This window comes from Mesocricetus auratus, unplaced genomic scaffold (genome assembly GCF_017639785.1).
Source record: "Mesocricetus auratus isolate SY011 unplaced genomic scaffold, BCM_Maur_2.0 Super-Scaffold_100676, whole genome shotgun sequence".
NCBI lineage: Eukaryota > Metazoa > Chordata > Mammalia > Rodentia > Cricetidae > Mesocricetus > Mesocricetus auratus.
Genome location: NW_024429266.1, coordinates 29,781,781 through 29,808,218, shown reverse-complemented (window position 1 = coordinate 29,808,218; position 26,438 = coordinate 29,781,781). Strand labels below are relative to the sequence as shown.

Genomic DNA, 26,438 nt, shown 5'->3' with positions numbered 1-26,438 from the left:
TAATCATTTTGGATTCCATGTTCGAGAGGGCTCCTTTCCTCCAGTCATTCTTTCTTCTTTTTGACCTGCACCATTCCCACCTTGCTCTCGTTCCCTAAGGCTGGCATAGCCCCAGCAGCAGCAATGGAGAGAAAACTGGCCAGGCTCACTGCCAAGCTCCTGGTGATATCATCTCTCCAGCTAGAGACACTGGAACATTAAATGTGTCTCTTATTTTCTAAGCAGCTGTCCTCGAAATAGCCGATCATAGTAACAGGAAGGTTACAGCAACCTGTAGAAAGTCTAGTAGAGGTGTAACCAGATGTCAAGCAGTCTCCAGATGTTGAAGAGTCCTAATGTTTTACAACTGCAAGATCTTATTTTAGGACAGTATTTTCTCAGATTGCAAAGAGCTGGCTCATGATCCAAGATTTTCACTTTCTAAAATACTTGATAAAGAACTTGAAGTTTATTTCATTCTTTCCATCTTTACACACTCACCCCACCCCCAATACACGGGTATATGCACACACACATACCTGTTTACATAACAAAACTGAAAATGTAAGTGCCAGATGGTGATTTTAAAAATAGACAGACAAGCTTCATTTCAATATAATGATAATTTGCCTATGCCCTTTTTGCTCTTTACTACATCTATTCCTTTCCAGGGTTCTACTCCTGACTTAGCTGACAGGGACCTTTCTGGTTTCCTTTCTCAATTAACCCAGTGAGGAAACAGTCATCCAGAAAGGCTAAGAGACTTATCTGGTAACTCATCCACTTAGGCTCAGTGGTCAAGATTTTTTTCTTTGGTCTTGTTTTGTTTTTATAAAAGAGTCAAAGACAAATGATTTTCCCCCTCAGGGTAAAAGTGAATCCTTAGAGTCTACTTGAGGGCATGATTATCTCTCTACCTTTAAAGACTGAAAGGCTAGTCAGTTCACTGTTTCAGAACACATATAAAATAACTACACCCTTCTCTATCTGAAAATATCAATGATTTCCATCAAAGAATAAATCCGAAAGTTTCCCTACTATTCACTAGGAAAACTATTATACACAAAAGAGCTAGGCATGTACTATCCAGACTTATTAAATGTATGTTCTGTGGTCATAATAATTTTACAACAATCATATTCATTATTCTGAAGGCTTTTTACAGTTGTATATATTTGGTAAATATAAACAGGAAAAAGACTTAGGACCATATGAGGTAGTTTCTCTGGTGGTGATAACTTTCAAAATTTAGAATCAAGGAGAAATAATTAGCTAAAGAGTTCTTAGTGGTGAGAAAATGGGGTTCATCTTTTATTGTTTCCCAGCTGACCCTCTGATAATGAACAGTGTCTTCAGCCAAAGCTTTTTGTTACAGGCATGCTGAAAGCAAAATGAATAATACTGTCATGTTTAATCTGACTTCATTAGATCAGAAAAGCAAAGTCAGAGAGAGAGAGAGAGGCAAGCACTGGGGGGAGGTATTGAGAGAGCAGTAATCAGTGTGCCCTGCAAGTCCTGGCTAGTACCTCCTCAACCTCACAGCTTGGCAAAGGAGGCTTAGAGCCTCCAGTAACTCCAGCGTTCTCCAGGTAACTCATGCACTTCTCCCTCCATGTAGAATAAGTAACCTTTTGGAATCTTCATGAAGCAAAATGCTAGATGAGAGTGTGGCTAGTGAAAATTCTGCCCAGGAAACACTGAGAGATGTTTATGCTTATTTCTTGCCTTCATTCAAAAGCTTTCCGTTATCCCCCCCCCCCCATCCTCCATCTCCTGGGTATTGTTTTAGAGCCCCGAGGCTCCATGCATCCTGTTCTTGCTGTCTGCCTCTCTCTCCCAGACCCTATCTTTCTTTGCCTTCTGTCGCTTCAGGCACATTTGTACCTGCAGCTGCTGCTTGGCCCTCCCAGGGCAAGTGGGGAATGCTGCTGTGGAATGTGAGAGTTCAAATCGTGCCCTTTGACTGTTGATGGTGAAGAGGAAGGGAGCCAGGTGTCTGGACCTTTGCACCTATATGGTGTCCAGGGCCTCTGGTTGGTCACAATGATTGGCAGTTTCTTGGCAGATCCCCTGGCTTAAGGATAAAAAAAGAAGGAACAATGTCCACAAAACATTCCACTCCCTTGAGGCATGACATAGTTTCTTTCTGGAAAGGAGCAGCTGTCGAGCCTGCATTTACCTCACGGCAAGCATGTGGCAAGGATTCGTAGTTCATAGCATACTCTGGAGGACTGTTGTGACAGTTAAGGGTCTGACTTGAGGCACAGCGTGGTGCCTAATAGAACAAGGTTCCAAGATTGCCCAGAGACCCTTCCCACCTACAAGGGTGATTCTCTCTCACACACAGCAGTGGAGGAGCAGACGCTACTAAGACGAAGATGACACTGAAAGCCGTGGATTTCTATTCTTGCAGGAGCAGTGCATATGTATTTCCTCTTAGGTCTGCTCAGAGACTGCTCTCTCAGACCTACCATTTATTTATTGGTCAGGCTGCTGGAGGCTGTTGCTCCTAACTGCCCTCTAGCGGTCGGCCACCAGCATTGCAGTCACAAAATGCTAAGCACTGCCAAGAGGAAGGCCTCCAGAGGTCTTTGGGAAAGCTTTTGCTGCAGCCACAAGGTGCTTTGGTGTCTTAGTGTCTGTGCTGGCACAGTGTACTGAGACACAAAGCAAATCTCGGGGAGCAGGCAATTGGCGGCAGATGTGAGCTTGTCTAAATAGTTTAGATTTCGGTGACTGAAAGCTTTTTGTCTGTGGTCAGTCTCTCTTGTCTTCTCTCTCCCCCTCACATAGTACATGTCACGGTTGCCTTGCTTGCTTGTTCAGGGTGCGAGGCAGACTAACTAACCAAACTCTTAGTACAGCTTGGACCCCAACACCTCTGTGCTGAAACTGGCATGTCTGCTCACAGTCCGTGGTTTTATGGGTTCGCTGTGCTGAGGCTGCAGGCAGCAGGCTTGCTCCTGCTTGACAGAGCTTTCTCAGATCCTTGGGTGTTCTTCAAGCATTTCCTGTACTCTCAGGCTCCGCAGCTTTCTGGTATTCCTTCCTTTTCCCTAGTCTCTTTTGCTCTTTCTCCAAGCTGGCTCTGAATTGTAGGTGTAAACGTGTTACCTTCAAGCCATGCAGGTGCCAATTCCTCCACCCTCCCCACCCCTTCCCAGCCTGGAGTGACCTTCCCTCCCACCTTCTCAAGCACGTTGCCCCACTCTCTGATAGTTCTGTGAGTGTCACCAGTCTCGTCTCATTTAGCCTGCCCTGTGCCGCCGCGTCTGTGGGCTGCGAATGAGCTACTCTTTTCCGTATCACGTTAGACTAAATGAAAAGGGTTCATTCAGTTAGCATTCCTGGACTGATATGAGGGCTCCTCATAACTGTTGCTCACGGCTCGCTATGGGTTGGGCACTGGGCCAAGTGCTGTGGGCACTCCTTCCGGTACTACCTTGCAGCAGTTTTACCAAGTGAAGGAATTCCTAATATCACCAGGTGTGTCCCTCCATCCCTCTCTCCACAAGCGCTCAAATACCTTAGCTTAGATGCCTCTGTGCTACACAGTGACTCCAGGGCCACCAGCAACCAGCTGTTTCAGATTTCTGTTAGCTGGAGGGGAAGCGGGGGAGTTTTAATGGAAGCTCCACAGGTGTAGGAATTTGTTTGTGGAAGACAAAGTAATTCCTGAGGGCTGGGAAGAGGATGTGTTAGTGTCTCTAGAAACCAGGGGAAGAGGATGGGTTAGTGTCTCTAGAAACCAGGAACACGCTGTCTCTGAGATCTTTCTGGCAGACTCTTCCATAATTAATTTCTGCTTTCCCTTTTTTTGGTATTTCTAACATTATTTATTTTTAGTTATAACATACTGGTGCACTAAAATACTTGAGTCAGGGTAAGCACAAATAAAACCTGGTTTTATTTGTGGTGATACAAATTCATTTAATTAAACAAATAAATATTCATTGTACACCGATGATGCGCCAGGCACAGACTCACGTTAAGGAGATAGGAAATACAATCATATTCTATATTAGGGACAAAGGAACAGATACAGTGTTCACAACACATTATGCTCTCTTGAGGCAAGACAATTCACAGAGGGATTCATGAAAACATTCTGAGTACCTTTGATATGACATCTGGAACTTGAAACAAATTTGGTAAATCCATGTCCTTCTTGGATAAAGTCAGAACAGTGGCAGAGGTGTGATATCTAAGTGATCAAAGCAAAAGCAAGTTAGAAAACCCGTGGCGTGGAGACGCAGACCCCAGCTGTTGTGGAGACAAGGCCTGGGAACTTGTTCTGTCTTCTGCTTTAATTCTGCAGTTCTGCATAGCTCAGGCCACAGGGGCTCCGGCCATGGGGGCTCAGGTCATGGGGGCTCAGGTCATGAGTGCTACCACATATGCTCTTAGGTCACTTTGGTCTCTCTTTTTTTTTCTTAAGTAACCAATGACAGTCCTAGACAAGATACAAATAAATCAGGGGAAAGACTGCCCCTGGGAGCCGAAGTGCACAGAATGAACTGCGCCTTAGGTTTCTTCTTCAACACGTCTGCATGGATGTGAAGTCTTTAACAATGACCAAGAACCCATCCTTTGATGCCTGCCTGGTTTCCTGCACTTCACGCTCCTGCACACTCAAACAACTTACCTCTTTCTTCCCACAGTGATGGTCATCTTTCACTGGAACCTTCTTCCCAGTTATCAGGTGACATGGAGATGTGACAGGGCAACACCCGTTGTCTCCACAGGATTACCTACTCTCCTACTGAAGTTCATGTAGTTGAAGTGTTAGGGGTTGAGGCCTTGGTGTGGGGGTGGTGAGACACTGGGCATGCCCTTGCCATCCAAGGGATGGAAACAAGGAGTGCTGATCCTCCACCAAGAACACCTCTCTTCTTTAGTGAGAAGGGATTCCATTGTTCATTGTTCATGTGAAGGGAGTGTAGTGTTCATAAAGTATTTATTGTTTCATTTCTCATGCCACTTCCCTGGGTCGTAAGAAGCAGGGGAGGTAGTCTGATGTGAATTCCTCCACAGACTGCCTCAGATTTATTATTCCAAAAGTGACCAGGAAAGACAAGAGGGTGAAGTTGGTTCTGCTTCAGCACACAATAATCTCTCATTAACAGGACCTCCGAATCCTGAGCAGCTCTGGGCAATGGGTGTGGTTTCAGCACAGTCCAGCTAAGCTGGAGGAGTGCTCCTGAGAGGAAGTGACTCTGTACAGGCACTTCCCCATCACTTCCTGGAAGTCTTACAGGTCTCCCTTCCCCATCACTTCCTGGGGGTCTTACAGGTCTCCCTTCCCCATCACTTCCTGGGGGTCTTACAGGTCTCCCTTCCCCATCACTTCCTGGAAGTCTTACAGGTCTCCCTTCCCCATCACTTCCTGGGGGTCTTACAGGTCTCCCTTCCCCATCACTTCCTGGGGGTCTTACAGGTCTCCCTTCCCCATCACTTCCTGGGGGTCTTACAGGTCTCCCTTCCCCATCACTTCCTGGGGGTCTTACAGGTCTCCCTTCCCCATCACTTCCTGGGGGTCTTACAGGTCTCCCTTCCCCATCACTTCCTGGGGGTCTTACAGGTCTCACCTCCATCCCTACAGCTCTGTTTCCACGGCTTGTTTGAAGCTGGGATGTCCTGAGACAAGTCTCACTAAACATTCCTTTATCTTCTCTAGGCCATTCTAATAGATCTGCTTGTCCAAAGGCATGCAATACTTTGAGTGCTATGAACTGTCCCCTAAGGGCTTAGGAAAGTCACTGCCAAACCAACATTCTGGCGTCTGAAACTCTGGACAAATGAAGAGTTTCTGTCCTTATAAGCAGCTAGACATCAATTATCCTCTTTCTGTTTCCAATAAGCAGTGTGCCTGCCTTGTCCTCTGAATGCTGAGGGCACTTCACAGGTCTGGCCCAATCACAGTCTGGTGAGGGAAGTAGGCTCATTCTCTAAGCAGAGATTGAGATTGCTACTTCAGTCTTAGTGGATTTCACTTACTGAGAATTTCACTTACTACCATATGGAACTTCTCATCATCAGCCTAAATGTGGCCAGCAGAGGGGGGAAATGATAGCATCCCTTTCCAACTGCTGCCGACAGATACCTAGTCTTAACTCTGAAAGAACAGATGCCATGACTGTTCAGCTGGGTACTAAGCCTGCCTCTCTCAAGCCTGGCTCTTTTCTCTACTCCCAAACTTTTACCAGAAGGCTTGTACAAAGAACAGGGGAGTTGGAGGCAAGGTGAACACGCACTGGGCTGCTTTACATCTGGGTTCAGGGGCACATCCAGTAGGCAGAGAGTACTATGGGGTAGTAGGGGTTAGCTTATTAGATGTCAAGCTCTAGCAATTGAAAATTTCCAGATTTTAGGAAACCTGGTATATCTGGCCCCCAGACTCACACATCTGAGGCAACACTGACTCAGGTTGAGGGCAAGATGTCACCTTTGGTCAGTTCTCACATTCCTTGCCATCTCAATCTGATAGCCTTATCAGGTGGCATCCATCTAACTGTCATCAGCATGTGAACTTACGACATAAGCGCAATTAAAAAAGATGTTATGTTTTCATGACTCACGATGATTCTTGAGGTACTGTCAACTCTTAATAAGTATATTACTTTGTTGCTTCCAAAGCAAACCTTTGACTTTATTGAACCTCTGATTGCTCACGCCAGATAAACACACACACACACACACACACACACACACACACACATACATACACACATACCCTGACCAATAGGCACTCAAATGTTTGCTTTGAAAATACACAAACCCATCTATCAGCTTGTGGAAAACTGTTTTAAGGTGCAGACAAAGCAAAAATGTAGTAGGGATGCCCTTCATGGAGTCATCTGTTTACAGACATAGGAATGCATAACAATTATCCACAGGCAAGGAAACTCTTGGAAAGTGTGCTTTTTCTAACAACCTTTTCCAGTCTCTGAGCAGCCTATGAAGCTGCCTCTGGGTCTTTCTTGCTTATCCCAATTCCTTACTCCCCTCCTTCCATCGTCTCACAACCTGTCTCCCCCCACCCTCCCAGGAGCCACTTATCACCACACCTAGGGACAATTTAATTACTAAGCAGGGGAGGAATAATGAGGAGCCTATTTATTTTAAGTGGAAACTTAAATGCTCCCTGCATACAAATTCTCAATATTTAAAAACAGAAGTGTTCTTTTTTGGCTTTGTGGGGAGAGGAATGATGAAACTGGAGAAGGTGCCCAGAGAAAAACAGCAGCTACTACTCTATAAAGAGGAATTGTCATGGTTCTAGACGTTTGATCGCTAAAATTTGAAGACTGGAAACTAAAGCAGGGGAGAGAAAGATATGGAAGGGTTTTGAGAGATAGTATCTAGGGTTGAATAGTGGAGAAAGAAAGGAAGGTTATGCGGGCCTCATCTCCTCTGGCAAGGTCTTCATGCTGCATAACTTTGTCTGAGAACTCCAGGGCATTTCTGAGTTTTGTGAGCTTGACCGGGTTTCTCCACTTATCACACGTACCTCTTCCCCTTGGAAAGACACCCATTGAGATCTCTCTCAAACACTTTGTCCTCAGAAACTGGGGGATTACCTTCCAGGGATGCTGAGTACCAGGGGCTTGTTAACCAGGCTGGCCTCACTAAGCCAAGGAACCTTGTCAAATTTTGGAACAAAAGCCTGAAGAGAAAGGGAAAGAGATAATTTTGCAGAGTTTATCACACTTATGAAAAATGAAAAAAATGTTAAAAGGGGTCACAGGACTGGCGAGGTGACTCAAATTTAAAAGCCAGGTTCAATTGATAACACGCACCTATCCGCTCGCAGCTGCCTGTAACTATAGTTTCAGGGGACCTAGCACCGTGTCTTATGGCCCTGCTTTCAGGAGCACATACACACAGACACATGTGTAGCTAAAATTAAAAATAAAATATTAAAACAGTTAGACACTTGATTAGTGCTGGTACTATGATAACCAAAGTGAGCTATTAGCAATCACCTCTACAAAAATTTGTACATGTGAGTCTGTCAACCATCCCATAAAGTGGCCAAGAACAAACACGTGCTTTCTCTGGTTTACAAACGAAGAGTTCAGAGTGAAGGTAGTGTGAGTTCCTCTAAGCGACACGGTTAATAAGGGAGTTCATGCTTTCTGACTTTTGTGTCCATTATATCCTGTATTCTACATATGTTTAGTTCTTTGTACTTAACATCTATTTATAAATTCTGTAATATTTCCATGAACTCAGCTGAAAATCAGCCATCTCTTGTCCCAATCCTATAGCCGTGTTTTCAGACCCAAGGGCCTCCAACCTCACTCTTTTGGGGTGGCAAAGTCTGGGAAAGAATCGAGTTTTTGAGCCATCCACATCTGGACACTTGATCTAGCTGCAATCAGTATATAGCTGCCTGCCTTTGGACAAATATAGGCTTATGATCTCATTGTCTCTGTGGCGGTCAATGCCCAGAAAGCTCCATGAGGTATGGAGGGTTTGTTGTTTCCTCTGCTAATGCAGTATTATGAGCACTAGGAGCCTGGGTTGGCACCTCTATCTATACGAAGGCTTGAACGCAAGGGAAGTCCCTTAGCTGAGGGCCTGGCAATAACATAAGCTCAACATCCGCAGCTGGTACCACTCTTCCACCAGCCGGGAATCTATTCCTGCCTCCTCCTCCCTTTGAACCCCTGGAGGAGCTTCCCAGGCTCAGAGATCGCACTTTGAGCCGATCTCCGGGAAAGGAGCAGCCAGTAGAGGGCAGCAGCAACCTCGCGGTGTGCCGGCTCCGTGCCGGACGCTTTGGCGGTGGAGTGGTGCAGACCCGGAAGTTCTCCTTCATAGTGGCACCCTCCAACCCCGCGCCCCGGACGTAGAAATCGCTGGACGGTTGCCCTTCTCAGTTGTGCACCCTCAGGAGCTCGGTGCAGGTGGGTTCCGGCATCCTCCTAGTCAGGTCTGTCCTGCCGAGCCAAGGCCAAGTGGGAGAGGGGCGGCGGCAGGCTGGGAGGCGGGCTGGGTGAGTGGCAGGCAGAACTAAACTGGACCCTTCCCCGGCCGGTGACGCGGACCTTTCAAATCCAGAGTCCCCGTGCGTGAGGGTAGACTCCAGGGTGTCTGGCTTTTGAAGCAAAAGTCTATCCTGGCCTCCATGGAATAAAGAAAGGTCCGGTAGGAAGGTTTTTTTCCCTCAAATTTGCTGAGTGACCTTCGTGTTTCTGACTCTAAGTTTTCCCCGCACTGGAGTTTTGTGTTTCAGTTAATTAGAATGACATATCACTGTAGAGGGTGGTAAGCTTAGCTAATGAACAAAACAGGTTTGAATTCTGGATTTGGGCTAAAACTGTAGGTATCATGCTCTTATGAATTGTGCAGATTATTTTTGTCATGAGACCTATAACGCAATTTGATGCCTTTGGGAACCTGGTAACAGCTATGGATTGTGTCACTATAAATGTGCATAAATTGCAAATACAGTCATGCAAAAATAGTATATACCTTAGATGTATGAACGCCAAAGTTAAAACTGGCTTACAGGAAGATAATGAGAAGCACAAACTTTGATATTAGTCTTTGTTGGAGTTCTGGCTCCACTGTTATTGGTACATAAATACCCAACCAGTGTGAAACTCAGATGTCTTACTAGGTAAAGTGAGACAGGTACTAACTTACATTGTGACAGTTAAAGAAGGTACATAAGACTTTAGCATGAGTCAGTGATGTCATGCAGATTTAATTGTTAATGTATTTTAAATGCGTCAGATTATGTCACTATACACAGTTTAGGCTTTCCTTAAACTGAGTTGTTTGATTGTAACATAGTCCTCCCATGACCTTTCAAGCTTTCATATATTCACAGATCTCTCTTTTTCTAGGAATTTAGCTGTGTTGTCCTGCCTCACAGAACAAACTCATCCGTAGCAGGCCTAGCCTGGGTTGCAGCCTTTGTAAGCAAGGAAACGTCTGGAGGGTATCAGCATGGCATTTCCATAGAGGTCCTAGTTTGCAGCTGTATCTAGAGCGAGAATTGTGTGGACTTCTCTGAGGGAGATCAAACCAGCCCAGATTTGAGGGAAGAATGAGATAATGTGCGCTCAACATATAACGGACACCACAGAAGTCAAGTGGCAGAAGGTTTTATATGAGCGACAGCCCTTCCCCGATAATTATGTTGACCAAAGATTCCTGGAAGAGCTCCGGAAAAATATCTATGCCCGGAAATACCAATACTGGGCTGTGGTGTTTGAGTCCAGTGTGGTGGTACAGCAGCTGTGCAGTGTCTGTGTCTTTGTAGTGATCTGGTGGTACATGGATGAGGGTCTTCTGGCCCCCCAGTGGCTTTTTGGGACTGGACTGGCATCTTCCTTGATTGGATATGTATTATTTGATCTCATCGATGGAGGTGATGGACGGAAGAAGAGTGGGCGGACCCGGTGGGCTGACCTGAAGAGTACTCTGGTCTTCATTACTTTCACTTACGGTTTTTCGCCAGTGCTGAAGACCCTGACAGAGTCTGTCAGTACTGACACCATCTATGCCATGTCAGTGTTCATGCTGTTGGGCCATCTCATCTTCTTTGATTATGGTGCCAATGCCGCAATTGTATCCAGCACACTGTCCTTGAACATGGCCATCTTTGCGTCTGTTTGCCTGGCTTCACGTCTCCCCCGGTCACTGCATGCCTTCATTATGGTGACATTTGCCATCCAGATTTTTGCACTGTGGCCCATGTTACAGAAGAAGCTGAAGGCATATACCCCACGAAGCTATGTAGGGGTCACTCTGCTGTTTGCATTTTCGGCTTTTGGGGGTCTTTTGTCCATTAGTGGTGTGGGAGCCATTCTCTTTGCTCTTCTGCTGCTTTCCATTTCGTGTCTCTGCCCTTACTACCTCATTCATCTTCAGCTTTTTAAGGAAAATATTCATGGGCCTTGGGATGAAGCTGAAATTAAAGAAGACTTGTCTAGGTTTCTTAGCTAAGCTAGGGACCTTCATCCCGTTATTAAGACAAGCCAAAAGACTTAGAACCTAAACAGTATAATACTTAAAGGCAGAGTTCCTCTCTTGAAGCACTGGGCTTATCTGGGTGGTAGAACAGAGAGCAGAAGGAAGAGTTTAACCCAGGGCTTAGGGGAAGGTGTTTGTCCTTCAGTTATTTTGTGACTGAAAAGCTTTTTGGTGCTGTCATGAATTATTGTCCCTCTTTATTCCTTGTAACAAATAATGCATTATGGGTTCTGCTTATTAAAAAAGTAACACCCATTGAATTGTCTCATATTTTAAAAATGCTCTTATTTATATGTAAATGTGTGTGTGTGTGTATGTGTGTGTGTGTGTGTGTGTTTTGGTTCTTTTTGCAGTATGCATGTCCCAGGTATTTGACCCAGGCCTTGGCAACAATGCGTTTACCAGCTGAGCCACCACACTGGCCCTGTCTCATGATTTTTCTAATAAAAGTGGTATGAGGAGTAGTAGGTGTGTGTAATCAGTTATCTAGCCTTTTCTGTGTACCGAGGAACTCCTTTACATATTTAGAGCCCAAATTTGAGAATTCAGGATGGTGATATCCAGCTTGTTGTCCAATACCACAGAAGTCGTTTTAGTTCTTATCGGATCATATGTATAGGCAATAAAGGAGAGATATGCATCATAGAAACAAAATGTTAAGAGACATTGAAAGACGCTGGAGAGAGTTCATATGAAGCAGTTAGGCAACAAGAGGTGACATTTACTCATGGAGGATAGCTGCTGAAAGCCTTTGAGAGCCAGGTAAGTAATGTTAGCTGGTACCGAAACTATGGAACAGGCAACTGTCCAGTGAGGGCAGCTGCTGCTCCAAAAAATGATTGTTTGCGCTCAGTTTGGGCTTCATACCTGTGCGTTTCCAAGAAAATGAGTATTACAGTAGCTGTGAATCTGATTTGTAATAGGAAATGTGCTTTGTAAGCTGTCTCAAATTTAATCCAGGTTACAAGAACATTTGCAGGTAAAATGTGACTACATTTGATGCCATATCCGCTAGCCAAGGCACAAAGATGGGAACAGGATAGGGATTTAGAGGAAAGAAAGTGGGAGCGTGAGTAATGGTTCAGCTCTATTGATACAGTCACGTGGGTTCTGTAGCCTGTTGTGAGCAACCCGGTTTGTCTAAAGATGGGGTAAATTGAAACCTTGAGTTAGCTAATTGTTCAGTTCTCAGTTTTCATCTTTAAGAATTGTGATAATTAGATAAGCTGTGTGTGAACTGTCTTGAAGAATGCCTAAGGATGCACAGTATTAGTGCTGAATATCTCAAATGCAGAATTCTGAAACCAAAAATGCTCCCAAGTCTGAAAAGTTTTGAGCATCAATGTTATTCCCTGTGGAAATTCCACGTTCTATACATTATACATTGTACATGAAACCTTCATGTATGAAATTATTTAAGAAATATAAAATTGTCTTCATACTGTGTATGAGGTATATATAAAACAAGTGAATTTTGTATTTGGATGGGTTCCATTCTTAAGCCATCATTTTATGTAAAAATTTCAAAATTTGAGGAAAGAAAACTTCAAAAGTTTTCTGTTCCTAAGTATATTGGATAAGGGACACTAGGTGTGTCATGATAATTGGAATGCAGAAAAATTTGAAGAGGTGAATGGCACAAAATTAATCAGGTACTTCCCTGAGTGACTACTTCCAGCTGTGAAGGTACATGTAGGTACTGTCCTCTGGCTATTGTAAGTCATTCAAATTAGAAATAGCAAGAAAGTAGTATACTGTGAAGTAATGCTTTTTATTTTTCTGATTTTTCATAAATGTCTTGAATAGGACTTTGAACTAATGTCTGTAGCTGCCATCTTCATCCTTTTTTGATGTTTACTGTGATGGATAAAGATTGTCTCATGGTAAAAAGTGGGTGATTGTCCCCCAAGACCACTTACACTGTTTTCCAAAACCCAGGGACCTCTGGTGATGGGGACAAACTGTCCCATGGAACCCCAAAGCATCCATGCACTGTGATGGGTCACACATTTTGTACCTTGAAAGTGGTACAAATTATTCTATAGTCCACATTAGTGGATGGCGGATGGATGTAGCGAAGAACTGTAAAAATCTGTGTTTCTTTTTCATGTTTTAATACTTTGGTTTATGTGAATAGGTTTCCAGTTTTCAATCTCATGACAGTGAACAGAATGCTTCAAAAGACTGAACCACTCTTAAGGCTAATGGGGTGAATGAATGTGGCTGCTGTTGTTTCCAGCTCTTTTTGTGTGTCTTTTATTTGGAGTCATCCAGTACTCAAATGTTACTCATATTTGTGGCCCTAAGTCAGTGTGGAGGGGATGGGGGATGGGGAGTTGTGGGAAGGTGCAGCATAGACTGGACACTAATGGAGCTGTAGGGAGAAGGGTACCTGTGGTAGTTTGAATGTAATTGGTTCCCATAATCTCATAGGAAGTGGCACTTTTAGGAAGTATGGCTTTGCTAGAGGGGATATGACCTTGCTGGAGGAAGTGTGTCACAGTGGGGACAGGCTTTGGGGTTTCCTATGCTCAGGATACCACCCAGTGTCTCAGTCAACTTCCTGTTGCCTGCAAGATGTAGGACTCTCAGCTACTCCTCCAGCACCATGACTGCCTTCGTGCTGCTATGCTTCCTGCCATGATGATAATGGACTGAACGTCTGAAACCGTAAGCAAGCCCCCCTCAATTAAATGTTTTCCTTATAAGAGTTTCCCTGGTCATGGTGTTTCTTCACAGCAATAGAAACTCCAACTAAGACAGTACCACAAGCAGAATCCAGAGTGGGTAGCATTATGTGTTCCAAAGGGACCTAATGCATCCTGGAAGAAGTACAGATTGCTGAGGACTTTGTATTATTACAGTATCCTGTAGTCAGTGGCAAACTCTGGGACTTTCAAAAGAGATACACTAAGATACTATATGGAAGTATTAGAAAACCTTATATATAAGTGAAGTCTAAAGACCAGCAGTAGCTTTGAAGCTGAACTAGTGAGGCTGAGCATGGAGAGTACTTGTGGCAATACTGGAGGAGAGAGAGGATCTGGATGGAGAGTGTGAAAATGATCATGGGAATAAGTGTATTTAGTGATTTTTAGGGAATTTGCTAACTTCACGGTGGAGAGGAAGAGGAAGCAGGAAGACAGGGTAAATGCAGATACTTTAGCAGGAGTGGACTTGTGTGTCTGTTAACACTGCCATGAACTAACCAGTGAGCACAGGGCATGGAACAGACGACTACAATGGGATAAGGTACATTTGGGGTTCTTGAGATGCTATATCCAGATGGAGGATGAGCTCCATATACTGCACCCAAAGTGTACTGGCTCAAAATTCTAAGCATAATTTACATGGATACTGAGACAAATAGAATAGTATGCGTTTTGTTTTGGAATTGTTTTACAGTCTAGTTGCCGCACAAGGGGGCAATTGTGGAATTCAAAACAGGTGACAGAATGACAAACTGAATAACCCAAATGATAGAAACCAAAGGGATAGCAGGGAACCTTTTGAAAAATGGATTAGACTAGAATTCATCCCAGGAAGAAGATTCAAAGGGAATGTGGCCATGGCCTATAACATTACTCAGGGTAAGGCTACATAGTTCATTAGTAGAAAAATTACCAAGCATTCCTCAAACTTGAAAAAAAATCAGAGAGTAAAAGCAAATATCAATTTGTTCATGAGATCATGACTTACAGTAGAGAAACCACAAGTTTCATCAGTGTGCGTTTGGGTCAAATGAAAATATAATTTTACCAAATTTCTGCATATTCTCCAAGAAAAATCTCACAGATCAGTAATATAAATGAATTCTAAAAAGGTTTAGGGAAAATGAAACAAAACGTCATGGTTTGGTTTGGTTTGGTTTTTAACCCTGAGAAATCCTCAGCCCTTACCTGTTGCTATTAGGATGATAAGACTAACCTGTGGCATGCTCATTGGCTTGTGGCTGATGGGAATTGAAACCTAGAAAATGATTCATTTGACCTAGTACAGCAGTTGCTGGGAACACAGTTCATCCCTTAAACCCAGCACTCCAGCCAGCCTCAACTTAAGCCACACTGAAAGGGTGCGGGCAGTATATTAATGATGCAGATTTCTAAAGTAAATATTGTATTCAGGGGGACACAACAGGGGAAAGAGTTTAGTAGTATTATAATTATATCTCAACCTGTCGAATACTTGTTTCTGTAAGAAAATCACCTTCTCTTCTACAATTTCCCTCCTCTCTCTGAGCACCTCTTCTTGTCATTTGTTCTAAGTACAAGGAAGGCTAGAGAGGGGTTGTGCAAGTGAGAGTGGGGTGGTGGTGGTGGTGGTGGTGGTGGTGGTGATGGTTTTGCCTGTCTTGCTCGAATGGACCTGGCATAGTTGGATTTTATATGTCAGTCAAAGACTCATGTGCTAAGTGCATGATCCTACTGGGAGGTGCCAGATCCTTCAGGGACAGAAGGCACAGAAGGAGTTGGAGTCTCTAAGAGCATGCCTTTCAAGGGATGTTGGACCTGACCCTCTCTCTGTGTGTCTCAGTGACTCAAGACAAGCAGCTTTGCTCTTCCGTGGGCTCCCTGCCTTCGTGTGCTTCTCCACCACAGGCAGAAGAGCCAACCAGCTGAATCAAGACAATTCCTTTCTCCTTAAGCTTGATCATCGCAGGGATTTTGTTTCTCCAGTCCTGGAAGACTAAGTAACACAGGTGTCAGGCATTGAAGCTGGGGTGGAGAGGATCAAGGAGGAGAACTGCGGAGTGGCAAAACAAAACAAAACAAAAAACTACTAATTTTCTGCTGTGCTGTAGCTGACTTATGCCAAGCAGTGAGTTAGAAAACACATGTATGTGTGCAGCAACATGATGGCTGCCGGTGGTGAGCATGTTTGTATCAGTGCTGTGCTTTACGGGTACCTAAGTGAACTTCTCAGAAAATTCTTGGGTGGCTCTGGGTTTAAACGTTCATGCTGAGGATACACGAGGATGCACACGAGGCTATCATTTATATTTTCCAAGCCAAAAAAGGACTCACGGACAAGAAGAAATAAACAAGTCAGCAGAGGGCGTCAGTTACACAATTATGTAGTTTTTCAAACCCTCTGGATTCCATGAAACAAGCCTGGGGCACAGTGCCCTCTTGTGGAACTTACAGTTGTTACTTTTTGCAGTAGCGATTGCAGGTTGGAATTCTTACTGGCTTGGGAATCATGAAACTCAGGTCCCCATAAACTCAGGAAGCAACTAGTAAGTGGGGACTTGATTAAATTAATAATAATACCTACATCTTAGAGCACACCACGGTGTGTTTTGTCCCAGTCACTATGCTATGCACTTTGAGTATACATTAGTTTATTCTCATAACAGTCCTGGGAGGGAGATTATTTCCATTTTACGATTTAGGAGACCAAGAATCAGAGTGCGGAAGCAGGAAATTGTCTAGGGTTATGTTGATAGGTTAGGTCAATGCTCTGCTAGTCAGCCTTTAGCCCTTGAAGCAACTCAGCTTTCAGAATGGCAGAGCAGCTACTCTGCTTTGAATGCTTCCAATCCCTCATCATCTCCTGTACCCCATATTCTCTTCCCCCAACATTAGTAAGATACTAAGCCTATCAAGGCTATCTCTATGCACTTTATACCATTGATATTTTATGATATTTGCCTTAGGAATTTGGCAGTCAACTAATACTTTTGTGTACTTATTATATGACACATAGTATTACATGTGCCTCAGGTATATCTATAAATGAAAATGCTTAAAGATCCTTAACCTACTACAGTTTAGCAGGAGGAGACAGATAATGGCTGTAAATAGAAGGCAATATGGGCTGCCAAAAGATGAATGTTGGGAAAGCAATGGAGGCAAGAGAAAAATGAAGAGGGTTGTGTGTCCTAGAAATCAGGGGCAAAAAGTGACCGCAGTACGAAAGGGTGATCAGCTGTGATCAGTTAGAATCTAAGGACTAAGATCATGCCATTGGACCCACATGGGAGAAGGTCATATCTTTGAAACTAGTAAGTCTTTGGCGGATGGATAAACAACTTATTTGGAGTGGGCTGGAAAATAGAGAAATTGTAGCAGCAACATTTCTTGGAAGTTTTGCTTCAAGGGCAGCCAAGGACTAGTGTAGAAAAGCAAGGAGAAGTTAATAAAACAAAACAATGCTGTGAGGCGTGGCTACTAGAGGGGGAGGAGCTCGTGGAGTAGCATTCCTCAGTAGATGAGAAGAGATGGCATCTAATTCGCAAATGGAAGGACGGTGGAAAGAGAGTCGAGCTATGGTTCCAAGTGGGAAGGTAGGTAGGGTGCTTGGGCACAGATGTTGGGGAGTAGAAGACAAGGAGAGGAAATCTTTGGAAATTCTTTTCTGACTGCTTCAGTTTTCTAGAGAGAATGGAGGAGGGAATGTGGTGAGAATGAGGCTAGAGTGAGGCTAAGTTGAAGGACAGCAGGGGAGGGGCACTTGGGAGAGCACTTTTACTGGTTAACCCGTAATACTTAGTGCTTCTGCAGTGGTTTGAATGAGCATAGCCCCCTTAGGCTCCCACACTGGAATGCTTGGTCCCAATTGGTGGACTGTTTAGGAAGGATTAGGAAGTATGCCCATAATGAAGGAGGTGTGTCTCAGGGGGTGGATCTTCAAAAGCACACTCTATGCCCACTCAGTCTTCTCTTCCCCTCCTTTTCTGCCTGTGATTCCTTCAGCTACTGCACCAAGCCTTACCTGTGGGCCTGCCACCATGCTTCCCTCCATGATGATCATGGACTAACCCTCAGAAACTGTAAGCAAGTTCCCAACTAGGTATTCTTTTATAAACTGCCTTGGCCATGGTGTTTTGTCACAGCAATAGAACAATGAGACAGTTCCCCTGAGTATGGTGGTGATGAATTGAAAATAAAGCTAGTTTCCACTTTACACATTTGATTATATTTCCCAGGTCATGGTCCATTTTACGGTGCAAACCAGGGTAGGTAGAGTCTTGGTTTTATTCAGAGTGGTAGATTAATCAATGACATGCCCTAGAGAGCAGTCTGCACATGCTGTAGATTTTATTGTCTGGGCAGTGAGTTAGTCATTTGGGCACAGTGCAACGATTTCAAAAGCTTGGGATTCCTGGGAGAAGAGGACAAGGACTATACAGAAGTATGTGGAGGTTATAGTGCAGGGTGGATATAGGTGTCTAGGGGTTCTGAGATGGCTGAAATGGACTGGGATAAAGTCAAATGATACAAATATCAGTGAGTTCAAAGTGGGATGCTGGGCTTCTGGGGTCTTCTCTTCATATTGAAGCAGGTTTTGTCTCAGGGTATGGATCACTAACAGGATTTATGGGCTCATTGTCTGGGTGACATGTATTTTGTCTTGAGCCCTTTGGGAGTAATCACCCAGACTTCCTAAGAACTATGAACATTTCAACAGCAGGAAGTATTTTTTGAAGGTTCTAGAAACTGATTCTGGCAAGCGATCAGATTAGCTGAGAGCCAAGGCTTGACGAGGAACCTTGGACCACGGGACCAGAGGAAACACATTCCTGCTACCACTGGAAGGGCACAGGCAAACTGAGCAACAGGGAGAGGCACTTTAGAACCAACAGAAGGTCTGCTGGGGTCTGCTTAGGCCAGGTCAATACTTTCAGTTGCTTTTTCTGTCCTCAGTTCCCAAGTGCCATCAATGTTGGATTACCTTAGGAAACAGCTGTAGTTAACAAACGAGAGCACCGCTTTCCTCCCAGGTGCATTTGTGTGTGAAACAGGAGGATTGCCAAAAGCTAGAGCTATGAAGCAGCTGTGTCCCAACTGCTTCGCACATGTACAGCCCGTCAGGCCTAGCTCCTCGCTCTCATTCCACAACAGAGAGGTAAGAAAGGAGGGGACTCGGGAAGTCAGTTGGTGCCTCGCTTCCCAGGGCATCCAGGAGCAGCCTGAGGTTTTCTGCCCTGGTTTGCTTTGCCCACACTGGTACTGATTTCCTCAGTGCTGAAAAAGACGTGGTCTCTTGGGGCCACTTAAAAGCTGCTTCTGCTTTCCCAAGCTTGCTGGCTAGCTGCTCACCACCCCGGGATGGCCTGTGGCCTCGTGCTGGGCCCAAGTCACATTTGGACTCTGGTAAGTGAGAACTCTGTGGGCCTCCCACTCTTTTAAAATTACCAAATAAACAGATCCTTAAGGCCCCAGGCAGCCTTTGTGTACATAGCTGAAAATACTTTTTGTGTTTAAAAGAGAAAAGGGCAGACAGAAGAAACTGTCTTTTGGCTCGAACTTCTGCAGCTTTCTACAGCATTCACTCAGGCAGGAATCAGAAGAAAACATAGTGCCGAAGAGCCGGCAAGACTAGGTTTCAATAGTGTATGGCAGTTCAAAATGGCACTTTAAAAAATGTGCATAGGCAGACCCTCCTTGGTGTCTTCTTGGTGACCGTCTTTACCTTCTGGGGCACGACAAAGACTTTGTGGCATTTGTTCATGATTAACATAGTCATGAGTTTCACTGATGTTAACAGGCTGAAAATTGGATCCGATATAAAGTACCATGAGATGGAATTAAAAATAATAGGGAAGTGGCAATGTGTAGTCTTCATCCACCAGTAGCCTGCCACCTGTGGATCGCCTTAGCATTTGATCTTAAGGTGTTGACAATATTGAAATGTAATAGTGGCTTGCAGCATTAAGCAACGACAGTGATGAAAACAACAGGTGTATTCTATGATGTGGAGGCAGCTGGCTGTGCCCGTCAAGTGTGTGTGGGGGCACATTTATGATGCCAATGGTCTAAGTTCAATGTGATTTACCCAGATACAGACTCTAGTTAGAATATGAAGAGCACAGATTTGATTTTGGTTTTTAGCCATAGCCATCTTTGTGTGTGTGTGTGTGTGTGTGTGTGTGTGTGTGTGTGTGTGTGTATGTTTTCTGTGTGTGTATGTGGAGGCCAAAGCTCAAGGTTGGGTATTTTTCTCAGTTGATGCTGCAACAATAAACTGCACATTTAATGCAGGTTTTCCACTGATCTAGGCCTCACAAGTTGGGTAGACTGACTGCTTCCTTAGCACTGAGATGACTGGATCTTTTATTGCGTGAGTTTTGAGGATGTGGAGTGTGGTCATCATGTCTGTGCGGCATCTTTCCCAGTCTGTCTTTATCAGCTTTCTGAGTGTTTCATTTTAAAAGTGGATTTATAGTTAGGCATGGTTACCTGAGACTCTCGGGAAACTGGATGAAATGATTTAATATCCATTTCCTAAAATTAAATGTATCATACTTATTTGTTAAGCTGTAAGATACTTGTGGCAAGCACAATGTTTTTTTTTTCAAGCTATGGGATGAGGAACCTCGAAGTCTATCACACTCACTAAAATGTCCTTGTCTGTGCATGAATAGCAGTGGTTTCTTTGTTGTCTTTGTTATGGTTTGAACACAAAGTGTCCCCACAGGCTCATATGGGGATCCAGTGTGTGGATGTCAGCTGGGATTTGAAGAATTGGATCCTTCTATTGAGCTAATAAATGGATCAATTCCTTGATAGAGTCATAATCTGATGGCTTTAGTAGAAGGTGGTGAGGGAGTAGTGGGACATGCCATGAAGAGATGTTGTTACCTGTCCCTTCTTTGTTTCCTGGTCTCCACAGTGGGAGATGAAGTGGGACAAAATGTTCATCAGTTAGTTGAAGAAGTGTTATTTTATGAAGAACCTACATACTATCCATAGTATATACATACTAGCAAGCCTTAGCATAGTTCGATGCTGTTTTGCCTCATCTCAGGCCCAAAGCAATGCATTCACCTGAGCCTGGACTGAAATCCTTTCCTCATTTGTATATAAGGTACCCAAGGTTGACATACATTTATTTAGTGGTGAAGCTCTAAGAGAACTATTGAAGGTTTTAATTTTTCCTACCTTTAACTCTCTCTTTTCCATCTCTTAGGTGTTCTCAGTTTTTTGAGCCGTGGACTGCAGAACAACAGCCTCTATGTGTGCTGTCAAGAGAAAGCTGCTGCAGGACCTCTCAGATAGGCACCAAAGCAGGTGGGAGACCCCTTCATAATTTCAATAACAGCATGCCCCCTTTCTCTCCAACACTTGAATGACTTAGAATCTTGCAGCATGTATTCTATTAGGAATGAAAAGTTTGGGTTTTGATTGGCTGGCATGAATTCTCTTTGTCTCTTTGTCAGGAGTCACAATTGGTACCTTCTGGAACATTAGGTCATGGTTGGAGCGAGTGGATTAATGCTCTTGAGATCTCAGCTAGCTGTATCAGCACTTGTAGCATTAATGGTCTTCCCTAGAAACATAACCAAACCTTTTATCATAACAATATGTGATAACTTGCTGATTTGGTTATTTCATAAGCTGCTTTGATTCTGTTACTGCCCCTGCTGACCAAGATGTTATTCTGAATTGCAAGACAATTGATGCATAAAGAAAGGGGTGGCTATACATGGAGCTTTCAAAAGAAGCACTAACTCCTCTTGGCCATCCTGGGTTATGATCAGTCTTGAAGACTGTAATACCTTTCCTACTCTGTCACACATGGAGGATGCAGGTAGAGGTGGAGACTGAGAGCTAGTAGCTGGTTGAAGAAAGGTATATTATGAGTGACATAAGAACTTTGTACAGTAAACACGTGCCAGTGCAGCCTCGTGGCATTTACTTTCATTCCATGCTGTTCTCCTCTCTCCCCAGACTCCCTCTTGCTTCCTCTGTCTATAAAGTGAGAGGGATCACACTTTTATTCAGTTCAGATGACTCAAGATCATTCCATTCTGGTATAGCTGAAATTTCACTTTCTTCTTGTTCATCTGGTCAGTTCAAATCGTAAATATCCAAATTGTGAAGTAGTAGGTAAAAACAAAGTCTGCATTTAAGTTTTAGACGAAATGAGAAGATACCAAGTGTTTGAAAGAACAAAACTAATTGGAGGAAAACTCTTGCACTGACAGCCTCAATTTGCTTGGCAAAGGGTTATTAAATAATCAGGGACTATGTGTCTGCTGGTGTATGGATCTCTCTAGAAAAAAATATTGCTTTAAAATTCAAGGAGCTGAAAAGATGGCTCAGAATACAGCAGTATTGGCTGAAGGAACATGAGGACATGGGGTCATATCCCAGCACCCATTTGAAAAGCCAAGTGCAGTCACAAGTTTGCATGTAATCCCTGTGCTATGTGGAGCAGAGGCAGGGGGATCCTTGGGCCTTGCTGGCCAAATTCAGTTAGAAACCCAGACTCAAAGGAGTGAGGTAGAAATTGATAGAGGAGGATATTGGGAAGTCCTCTGGCCTCTGTGAGTTCATGCACACTTTCACAACATATGTGAGCATACAATACACATACAAACATAAAAACACTATCAGATGAGGACTGAGGTAAAGGCAAAGGCTCAGTTGCCCTGAGTACAGAACGGGCTGATTGCCTTGCCTTAGAGTCTTTGAACTTTGTTGCCAGTTACCCTGTTCATTATTGAACCTGGATACAGCAAAAAGGGAGGTGACACAGAACATGCAACTTGAAACCCGAGAAGCTGGCTTGCATTTTTGAGTAGAGAATTTAATTCTTAAAAATGATTTAAGTGGTTCTCATGGTCCAAAGAAAATTGTTTTAATGAGGGGGTCTTCTTTTAGAAGAAGGAGGCCCTGCCCAGAACCTCCTCATGCCTGCCTTTGCCAGGACTCCCCCAGGTCAAATGTAAATGGGATTCTAGGGAAGCAAATGGAACACAGAGTCCCAGAGAAGGATTTGCTCTCTTGGTGTGTACTATTCTATTTTAAACAGTGAAATGAGGCATTTTCACAAGGGCTCTCATCCGAGAAGGGCTAGCTGCTTTTCAATTCAAATTCAACTCATGTATGTCTTCAACAAGAAAATCACAAATAAAATTAAAAGCCTTTGGCAAAGCTGCCAAACAGTTGGCAGAATATACTACATTACCTTAAAAGTAAGCATTCTGTTTGTATAAATTTGGGGACAGTTAAAAAATCCAGAGCCTAAAATTTCAATGCTGATATTCTTTAAGGACTGATGTACTAAAAAGTTTTCTCTTCCCTGAAGCTTCTATTGACTCAATTTCTTTGGTGCTTCACTGACATCCTCAAGGAAGTTTGTTGGTGGGGGGGACACCCTTTCATGGTTTCTTGCTCGTGAATTTTAAATGTGATTTTTCTTTAAATATGTTTTTTTCAGATACAATTTGTAAGCTTATGTGTTTCAGACCCACAGTTTCTTCTGTAATTGTAGTTGGTTGTTTTTACTCTTTGGCCTTTGACTCTTTAGGGGCCCACCACCCAGCTCCCAAATAACCACACAGAGACTTACTCTTTCTTATGAATGCCCAGCCTTAGCTAGGCTTATTTCTAGCCAGCTTTTCCCTTCCTTCCTTCCTTCCTTCCTTCCTTCCTTCCTTCCTTCCTTCCTTCCTTCCTTTTTTCGTTCCTTCCTTCTTTGTTTTTGATTTTTTTCATAATGCATTTTAAAAAATTGACTTTTCATTTTATATACCAGCCCCAGTTCTCTCTCCCTCCCCTTCTCATGGTTCCCACCACCCCCTTTCCACTCCCCATCTAGTCCTCACAGGGTGTAAGGCCTTCCTTGGGGAGTCAACAAAGTCTGATAAACCAAGCTGAAGAAGACACAAGCCCCTCCCCCATGGGTCAAGGCTGAGTAAGGTATCCCACCATGGGGAATGGGCTCCAAAAAGTCAGTTCATGCCCCCTGGGATAGGTCCTGGTGCTACTGCCTGCTCCCCCACAACAGATCAAGTCACATAACTGTCACCCACATTCAGAGGGTGTAGTTCTGTCCCATGAAGTTTCCCCAGCTGTCAGTCCATAGTCCATAAGCTCCCACTAGCTCAGGTCAGCTATCTCTGTGGTTTCCCCCATCATGCTTTTGACCCCCGTCCTTGGCCATATAATCCCTCCTCCCTCTCTTCAATTGAACTCCAGGAGCTCAGTCCAGTGCTTGGTTGTGGATCACTTCATCTGCTTCTATCAGTTATTTGGATGTAGGTTCTGATTAAGGGGAAATCCTGTTCAGTCATCTTCTTCATGATTGTTAGGAGTCTTAGCTGGGGTCATTCGTGTGGATTCTTGAGAATATCTCTAGCACCAGGTTTCTCCCTAACCCCATAATTATCAAACTTTTCTTAAATTATCCCACCTACCTTTTGCCTCTGGGCTTTTACCTTTCTTTATTTCTGTATGTCGTTTTTTTCTCTTCTTATTCTGTGTCTGGCTGTATGGCTAGGTGGCTGGCCCCTGACATCCTCCTCTCCTCATTTTCTCACTCCCCTCTTTTCTCTTTTTCTCCTTCCCTTTAGTCTCTCTGTTAGCCAGGCATGGTGGCGCACACCTGTAGTCCCAGCTACTCGGGAGGCTGAGACTAGAGGATCGCTTGAGTCCAGGAGTTCTGGGCTGTAGTGTGCTATGCCGATCAGGTGTCCACATTAAGTTCTGCATCAATCTGGTGACCTCCCGGGAGCCAGGAACTACCAGGTTGCCTAAGGAGGGGTGAACCGGGCCAGGTCGGAAATGGAGCAGGTCAAAACTCCCATGCTGATCAGTAGTCTCTCTGCTGTTGGTCCCACCTGTCCTTTTTCCTGTCTAGCTATTGGATCTTCAGCTCCTTATTAGACCAAACAGATGTTTTAGACAGGCAAAGTAACAGCTTCACAGAGTTAAACAAATGCAACATAAAAGAATGCAATACATTTTTACATCATTGAACAAATATTCCATAGGAGAAATGAATGTAACACATCTTAAAATATATTCCACAACATGTAATATTACATTTTTATTCTTCTATAATAGCTTTATTAGGAAAGTAATAGTAAAATATTTTTGTGCAATAATAACTATTGATAAGATTCTGGAGGCAGAACAAAAGGATTGAGGCTTCTGTGCCCTTTCTAGACTCCTAAATGTTCATTCTTTTTTTTTCCTTTTTTTTGTACTGTGTTGAAAGATATTTCTATTCATTAACTTATTTTTCAATTTAATACACTATCATTCTCTGTCAAATAGTATCATAAATCACAGTGGTCTAATAATGTAATTCTTTGCTATTCAGCTCTTAAATATATCAAACTATACATTTTTCAGGAGCTGTGTGCTACTAATTTAAGTACTTGGTTGAGTGGAGATAGGATCCAGAGTTCAAGACCAGCCTTGGCTACATGAAACCATCTCAAAAATACTCTTATTTACTTACTTTTTATTTTATTTTTATTTCCTCTCCCTCCACTCCTCCTAGTCTCTTTCCCCACCTCTCCTCTCCTACAGATCAAGGATCAACTCCTCTTCCATTTTCCCTTAACAACAAACAAACTAAACAAAGAGTAGGCCCATCCCAGGGATAACCTCTGAATATGACCTAACAAGATACAATAAAACTGGGCACAAACCCTCACATCAAGACGGGATGAGGCAACTCAGTAGGAGGAAAGGGGTTCAAAGTGCAGGCAAAGAGAGATTCCCCCCCCAACCTCCCCCCACCCCCCCCCACATTGTTGAGAATCCCACAAGAACACCAAGCTGCATAACCATAACATATGCAGAGGATCTAACTCTGACCCATACGGGTTCCATGATTGTTGCTTCAGTCTTTGTGAGCTTCTGTGAGCCCTACTTAGTTGATTCTGTGGACTGTGTTCTCATGATATCCTCTCCTCAACCCCTCTGGCTCCTATAATCTTTCCTCCCTCTCTTCTGTGGGGTTCCCCAAGCTCAATCTAATGTTTCCATCAGTTTCTGGGTGAAACCTCTCTGATGACAGTTAGGATAGGCACTAATATATCAGTATAGCAGAGTAGCATCAGGAATCATTTCATTGACTTTTGGGGGTGGGGGAGTCAATCATGTTTGGTTCTATCTTGGGTCTCTGGGCTGACCTGAATGTAGTTCCTGGTCATTCAGTCAGTGTCAGATGTGGGCTCCCTCTAATGGTGTGGGCCACAAGTTATACCAATCATGGGTTGGACACTTCTACAAGTTCTGTGCCACCATTGTCCTCAAATGCCTTATAGGTAGGACAGATTGTAATTTGAAGACTTTGTGGCTGGGTTAATGTCCCAGTCCTACTGCTAGGAGCCTTGTCTGGTTACAAAAATGGCTAATTAGAACTCTGTATTCCCCATTGCTAGGAGAAATCTCTAGGATTACTCCTATAGATTTCAGGGAGTTTCCATTACACTGTGTTTCTATAATACCCTCTCATACCACCCCCCTTGTTCCAGTCATTTCTCCTAGTACTCTTTCCTACATCTCTCCCACTCCCTGCCTGATCCCTCCTATTTGTATCCCCACCTACCCCCAGTCCACCACAAAATCTATTTCCCCTTCTTAAAAAAAGAAGGGGAAAAGGCTAGATAAATGCAGTTTAACTTTATCCAGCATTAGCTTAAATGAATTATTTTAATTCAGCTCATTTTTCTAAAGGAAAGGAAATGAAGACATGCATTTTTTTATACAGAATAAAATTTATTT

The 26,438-nt window shown here is 43.7% G+C and overlaps 2 protein-coding genes across 4 annotated transcripts in view; one reads left to right on the top strand and one right to left on the bottom strand.

Moving 5' to 3' along the window:
• CUNH1orf105 (chromosome unknown C1orf105 homolog) overlaps nt 1-20,940 on the bottom strand; it is a 33,161-nt gene extending 12,221 nt beyond the window's left edge. Inside the window, exons 1-4 of one of the 2 annotated variants that reach the window (XM_040738259.1) lie at nt 8,684-8,740; nt 7,779-7,878; nt 7,560-7,645; nt 4,096-4,183 (exon numbers count right to left, since the gene is read on the bottom strand). In XM_040738259.1, the coding sequence (XP_040594193.1) occupies nt 4,096-4,140 (45 nt within the window). In that variant the 5' untranslated portion in view covers nt 4,141-4,183; nt 7,560-7,645; nt 7,779-7,878; nt 8,684-8,740. Of the gene's footprint in view, nt 1-4,095; nt 4,184-7,559; nt 7,646-7,778; nt 7,879-8,683; nt 8,741-20,852 lie in introns of those variants that run through there. The other variant, XM_040738258.1, reaches the window with a different exon arrangement.
• Pigc (phosphatidylinositol glycan anchor biosynthesis class C) lies at nt 8,752-11,223 on the top strand. 2 transcript variants are annotated; one of them, XM_005071345.4, is made up of 2 exons: nt 8,752-8,891; nt 9,837-11,223. In XM_005071345.4, exon 2 carries the CDS (start codon nt 10,048-10,050, stop codon nt 10,939-10,941), a length of 894 nt encoding a protein of 297 aa, XP_005071402.1. In that variant the 5' UTR covers nt 8,752-8,891; nt 9,837-10,047; the 3' UTR covers nt 10,942-11,223. The 2 variants fall into 2 exon arrangements, with proteins under 2 accessions (XP_005071402.1, XP_012969719.1); XM_013114265.3 differs by having other exon boundaries at nt 8,813-8,917.
• Nucleotides 20,941-26,438: the final 5,498 nt, after the last annotated feature.

Coding starts and splice junctions, on each gene's coding strand:
- Pigc (XM_005071345.4), top strand. CDS start 10,048: ATGTGCGCTCAACATATAACGGACACCACAGAAGTCAAGTGGCAGAAG.